Source organism: Psammomys obesus, unplaced genomic scaffold (genome assembly GCF_907164565.1).
Source record: "Psammomys obesus unplaced genomic scaffold, mPsaObe1.curated_primary_1811, whole genome shotgun sequence".
In the NCBI taxonomy this organism is placed as follows: domain Eukaryota; kingdom Metazoa; phylum Chordata; class Mammalia; order Rodentia; family Muridae; genus Psammomys; species Psammomys obesus.
In genome coordinates this window covers 26,413,562-26,420,226 of record NW_026595981.1, presented here as the reverse complement: position 1 = coordinate 26,420,226, position 6,665 = coordinate 26,413,562, and the positions used below count along the sequence as shown (strand labels likewise).

The following is a 6,665-nucleotide window of genomic DNA, read 5'->3' as shown; positions in this document are numbered from 1 at the left end:
TTTCTTTCTTTCTTTCTTTCTTTCTTTCTTTCTTTCTTTCTTTCTTTTTGTTTTTTAATAAGATGAGATCTTACTCTGGGTCTGGCAAATGGCTGAGTTCATAAAGGTACTTGCTGCCAAGCCTGGTGACCTGAGTCCAGTCTCCAGAACTCACATGTGGTAGAAGCAGAGAAACAGCTTCCAAAAGTCCACACCATTCCATGAGCATGACTATACACATAAAAATAAATAAATGTGATTTTCAAAATTAAAAAGAGCTGGTGGTACACACTTTTAAAACCAGCACTACTCAGAGGCAAGTGGATCTCTGAGTTCGAGTCCAGCCTGGTCTACAAAGTTAAGTTCCAGGACAGTCTGGGCTACACAGAGAAACCCTGTCTCAAAAAAACAAATATAAAAAAAGTTAAAAAGTATAGCTCACTCTGTAGCCCAGGTTGGACTAGAACTCACTGTCTAGTCCAGGCTGGCCTTCAAATCAGAGAGATTCTCTTCTCTCCTGAATCCTCGATCAGAGTGTGTGCCATCACACCCAGCACATCCTTTTGACTCGATGCTCTAGCTGACCCATCTTTGGCTATCAAGAGTTCCTTGTAGCTTGTTCTTTAATCCTTTTGACCCACCTCATATTTGAGTTCTAGCTTTTTTTTTTTTTACATATTTTTTTACATATTTTACATATTTTTTTACATATTTTCCCTGCCCCAGTCTTTTTCCCTGCCCTAGTCTTACCACCAGTCATTTCATCAATGAGCTCTGGCTTCCTGTATAGTGGAGACTACTATTTAGAAACAAAGATCTGGAGGTGTGCACTGTGTTGCCTCACCTCCAGGCCCATTTACTGAGCACAGCTAGGTAATACACACCTGCACATTTGCCACTTTTGTGCACACAGGTATTGAGAACATCAAGTGGTCAAACTGGCTTTGTGTGCCTATAATCACTTGAGAAGTAAAAATTGCTACAAATATGAGGCTAGCTGGGCCTACAAAGCAAGACCTTGTCTCAATAAATAACAGTAAACAATAGAATGGCTTGTTTAGCCAAGCATGGGGCCACATACCTGTTATCCTCACTACTCTGGACGCCAAGTCAGGAAGACAGCAAAATTGAGACTAGCTTGACAACTTAGTGATACTCTCTCAGAATAGGTAGAAAAAGGGCTGGGGATGTAGCTTAGAGGTAGCATGCCTCAAACTTACAGAGGCTCTGGGTTTAATCCTTAAGATAATAACAAAAGAAAAAAAATTCATCCTAATACTTCCGAGTCCATTAAGTTCTTCTTAGCCTTTTAAGTCCCTTCTCTAGTACTGGGAAGCCTGGGTCCCGGTGTCATCCTTGCGTTTACTTGCTTCTCAGTCCTGTTGGCTAGGTACCTCTGAACAGTCCTATGTCTGCTTTGGGGATGATGCTTCCAGCTGACATCTCTTCCCTTGTACTGAGTATGTTGGGAGTGTTCTCTCTGGCACTGCTGTAGACTCTGCCCTCTGTTCTTAGACTGCCTCTAGAGCCTTGTGTTTCTCAGGTGATGCTGAACACAGAGCGGCTGATCAAGCATGCAGTGCAGGAAAGGTTAGCAGTCACCGTGTGCATCAACAAAATCGACCGTCTGATCTTGGAGCTGAAGCTGCCTCCAACAGATGCCTATTACAAGCTGCGGCACATTGTAGATGAGGTCAATGGATTAATAAGGTATAAGACCCCTGGGAGTGGATTTCCTGTCCTTAGGAGAGTGTGGCTCTTATAAATCTTAATTTTGCCCTTGAAGACTTCTGGGAGTAACTTTTTGGCATGTGTGGATGAGCTTGTCAGACAGTTCTGACAGTACATGTCAGTTCTCTACAGGGTTGCCTCCAAGCCTAACCTCATCAGCTCGGTGTCTTAACCAGTAATGCAGTTTAACACATTTGGTTTTGTACTCAATAGAATTTAAACAAGTCTCACCTTTACTACATGCAGCCATGTAAAGTTGGGCAGGTTATAGCAAGCTCATTTGTCTGTTTGTTGTTTTACTTTATGTGTCTGTTTTGTCTGCATATGTGTGTGTGCACCATGCATATGCCTGATGCCTGCCAAAACTCAGAAATTAAAGTGCAGAATAACTGGTCTTTGTGGGTGTGTGCACCCACATACACAAAAAATTAAATTCAGTTAAAAAAAAGATGGACATAATGGTCCACACCTGTAATTCTGGCACTCAGGAGGCTGAGGCAGAATTGCTGTGAGCTTGAGGTTAACCTGGGCTACATAGTGAGACAGTCTCAGAAAACACGAAGGCGTCAGGATGGTTGAGCAGATAAAGGACTGGCCCAAGTCTGACGACCGACCAACATTGTTTCCTCAGAACCCAGGTGAAGCGGGAGGGAGGGAGCAGACTCCACCAAGTTGTTCCCTGACCTCCACACTCACATTGCATGTGCGCGCACACTACAGACTACACCCACACAATCAATGAATTAAGTGAGTCAGTACATTTTTTTAACAAACTAAATGAAGAAGAATTGCCTATTGGGATGTTTAAAGAAGCTAAGTAGCTAGTTCACTTGACTCATGGCACCTGACTGCTGGGTGGGCATATAAAGACAACTGCAACCCGGTTGACACGGGCGGTGTAATGAATGTGTTCTGCATGTATCTGGAAGCCTGAGGCTCACATTGACAAGTATGGGAGACGGTGTGGAGTAACACATCCAAGTTGCTTTGAAACCGTGTTAGCACAGGCTTGCTGTAGAATAAGACTAGACCAAGTCTGGAGAGCCCTGACACAAGCATCCTACTCCTTGAGCCCCCTGCCCTCAGCCTCCCAAATGCTGGGATTGTAGGCCTACACCTCCACTTCTGGCTTTTGGAATGGCTTCTGAGTTGTTTGAGAAGTTTGTAGGGCTGGGTATAGCTCCAGCATAGAGCACTTGCTTACTGTGTGCAGGGCCTGGTTCTCCTCCTACAAAGTAGTGAATTAGAGCTTCAGCAGGATGCTGGATGGTAGTAGTGGTGCACACCTCAGTCTCGGCACTCGGGCAGGTGCAGCCCTGGGTTTGAGGCTAGCCTAGTCTACAGAGTGATTTCTAGGATAGCCAGGGCTACACGGAAGAAACCTTGTCTCAAAAAAGCTAAAGAAAAAAAGGGGTGGGGGGTTGAGCATGAAGCTGTGAACTGAGGCAAACAGAATAAAGAGAGTGGCAGTGGAGAGGGGCAGCACGGCTCTGTTCCTTCTTCAGTGTTGCTTCTCTGTTCTGTGCCCACCCTCACATTCTCACCCCCACATAGGGCCTCCTATAGCCCAGGCTATCTGGGCATTCTATAGTCAAGGATGACCTTGAACTGATCTTCTTGCCCTCCCTTCCTGAGTGCCGGGATAATAGGCTCAGCTGTGACATCTGGTTCAGCAGTTCTGGGCCAGCATTGCCCATCTCTTTATATGCCCATCTGAATTGGAATTGAGATGTCTCCCAAATGTATCCCTCTCTGATCACAGCAGATTCATTCAAATTTCAAGGTCTTTCTCTCTGTCCTCCAGGTTTCCCTCATCTGTACTGTGTGGTTAGCATTTTTCAAAACTGTGCAAACAGTCGCAGCTCTGGGGAATCAGCTAGTTATTAGGGGGAGGGAACAGTTTCATCCTGTCGCCTTCTTGACAGGCTTTTGATAAATCTAAGAGGCCTGTGCCCGCGCCTCCTAAGGCTGGAGAATGAAGATGGCAGGGAGTTGCTGCCCTTCCTCTTGGCAACATGTCAGGGTTGCAGCGCAGCCTGGCCTCAGGGCTGCTGTGCAGGCTGGCACTGGCTCACAACCGTCTCTGTTTCAGCATGTATTCCACCGATGAGAACCTGATCCTTTCCCCGCTCCTGGGCAACGTCTGCTTCTCCAGTTCCCAGTACAGCATCTGCTTCACACTGGGCTCCTTTGCCAAGATCTATGCTGACACCTTCGGTAAGCTCTGCCTGCTGCCGTCTCGCCTGCTTCCTCAGTCATGTGTCTCCTGTCCTGCTGAATGGCTCAGAAATTGACTTCCTGTCACAGTCCCCTGCTTGGAAGAGTTACTTCATCACCTGTTATTGTCACATTTGGCGCTCCTTTTGGCCTCAGTTTCTTTATTCAGGCTAAGCTGTTTCTAGACAGTTTTTGGGTTTTTTTAAAGATTAAAAGAAAAACTTATTTTTGGTGCCTGTGTGCAGTGCGCACACACACACACACACACACACACATGCATTCCCATGTGATTATGTGCCAGCCATGCATATATGGGTACCCTCAGAAGCTAGATTACAACATAGGATCCCTTGGAATTGGAGTACAGGTGGATGTGGAGCCATTTTATGTGGATGCTGGCAACTCAACCCAGGTCCTCTATAAGAGCAGTGATCTCTGTGCAACTCAGCCATCTTTCTACCCTTTAAATAACAAAAAAAAAAAAAAAAAAAAAAAAATTTCTACCATCTTTCTACCCTCTAAATAACAACAAAAAATTTTGAGTGATTAGAGTGAAGCCAGGTATGATGGTGCAAGCCTTTAATTTTAACACTTAGGAGAGGTAGGCAGATCTCTGAGTTTGAGGGCTACATAAGGATGCCCTGTCTGAAAAAGAGAGCTCATTTTAGAAATAAACGTTCCTCCTAGAGTGAGGAATTTGTAGAGAAGGAATTACCCATGCACACAAAGAATTTTCCGTTCTTTTCCAAGATGGATGGACTTCCACAGTTTCTTACTGTCTTTCCAACCGTCTCTAGGCACTTATAACTGTGATAGGCCTCATTGAGAACTCATATTGGCTTGGCAGTCAGCCCTTACAAGTCTCCTTGGCAGGCACTGGTGAATGAGTTTATGGATTCCTAGAGCCTTGACACCATATCCCTGGGACCAGTTTCTCTACCCAGCGGGCTCTCTGCCTTCCATCCCTGCCTCACTGATTAACTCTCATTCCTGTAGGAGCTGTGCACTGAGAGTCTTGTGTGTGTCAGTGTGAGATTTCTGTAGCGGGAAATTGTTTTCCTGATTTCAGAGTAAGGAGACAGGCCCTAGGAGAGGTCTCAAAACCCATATACAGCAGAATGCACCACAGCCCTTTTCACTGCCTGTCGCAAGGTGCTGCTTTTCCTCTTGCTGCTTTTTTATCTTGTACTGTTTGGATTGGTTTGTTTGCTTGTTTTTTTGTTTTTGCAGTACCAACAATTAAATTCAAAAGCCAGGCAAGCATTCTACCATATCGGAAGTTAGTTTAGATAGACAGATGGATAAATTGAGTGAGTGAGTGAGTGAGTGATAGATGATAGGTAGACAGACAAACTCATTGTAAAAAAGTGGAAAATAAAGTCAGGTAACTCAGATTTGCCGTAACCACTGTTACAGTGTATTATGGTTCTTGCTTTGGTATTTACTATTGTACATGAAAGAGGTGTTATATATAGGGGTGGGCAGATGGCTAAGCAGTTAAGAGCGCCGACTGGGACCTGGTCCGATTCCTCACACCCACATGACAACTGTAATTCCAATTCCAGGGGGTGTGGAGTTACCCTCTTCTGGCCTCCATGGGCGCTGCATAGGCAGATAACACACATAAAAATAATTTTTTTTTAAAAAAAAAGATATTATGTATAGACATCTTCTGTATTTTCACTCATCATTGGAACAATGATTACATTCTTGCCATTAAACCTTTGTTTTTAGTTGTTTTGCAGTTGTGGGTGGCCTGTGCTGAACATGCAGGAGGTTCTGCATATTTACTTATCCCCAGCACCTGAATAAATAAATGGATGGATGGCTGAATGTGTAGATGGACAGTGAATAAAAATGAAATGAGCCTGGGCAACAAGCAAGTCCAGGGCAGCTAAGGCTACACAGAGAGACCCTGTCTCGAAAAAAAAAATTTTTTTTATTTAAATTTTAAAAAATTGGGGCCTGATCAAAGAGGGTTTGGGATTCCAGGTACTTGCTCTCGTTGGCATTTTGGAGCTATTGATGATTGTGGTGGTGTTTCCAGATCTGATAAAAGGGAAGACTGCCTGTCTGGATATTTTATCAGTATTCGGAGGCAGGATTGTGAATGTGGATATTGCTCTCTGATATTGGAAAGGAGAAGGATGGGAGAGGGTGTTTGCTCATTATTTATTAAGCCTTGAAACGGTAGGCCCTTTAGTGCAGGTGTTGAGGATTTGTTTCTTTTGGGAAACAGGGTCTTAGCATGCTTCCTAGGCTGACCTTGAATTTGGAATCCTGCATCAGTCTCTTGGTGAAGATTACAAACATGCATCATAACGCATAGTTTTCATGCAACTATTTAAGAAGCAGTTGAAGTGAGAGGGTAGTTTAGTAAGCACGAGGCCCTGGATTGAGTCTTCTTCACTCCAAGTTCGGCTCACTGGTGATTGTGTAACCTTGTAAGAGCATCTGTAAAGGGCGTGGCCAGGTGGAACAATCCATGGGTGAAGTTTTGATAATTGGTAAAGCAGAAAAGAACAGTAGGGGTGGGGTTCAGTTGGCAGAGTTAGAGTTGCAGGAGGCCTGGGTTGATCCTCAGTGAAACTGGACATGGTGGTCCGTGCATAGAATCTCAGTACTTGCGGCAGGAGGGTCTGAAGTTCAGGGTCATCCTTGGCTTCATAGTGAGTTCAAGCCAGCCTGGGGTCTCTCTCTCTCTCTCTCTCTCTCTCTCTCTCTCTCTCTCTCTCTCT

At 44.7% G+C, this 6,665-nt stretch overlaps 1 protein-coding gene across 2 annotated transcripts in view; it reads left to right on the top strand.

Moving 5' to 3' along the window:
• Eftud2 (elongation factor Tu GTP binding domain containing 2) overlaps positions 1 to 6,665 on the top strand; it is a 41,717-nt gene that overhangs the window by 18,211 nt on the left and 16,841 nt on the right. For both annotated transcript variants that reach the window (XM_055620162.1, XM_055620161.1), the window contains exons 10-11: positions 1,523 to 1,689; positions 3,803 to 3,927. In XM_055620162.1, coding sequence (XP_055476137.1) covers positions 1,523 to 1,689; positions 3,803 to 3,927 — 292 coding nt within the window. The remainder of the gene's footprint in view (positions 1 to 1,522; positions 1,690 to 3,802; positions 3,928 to 6,665) is intronic.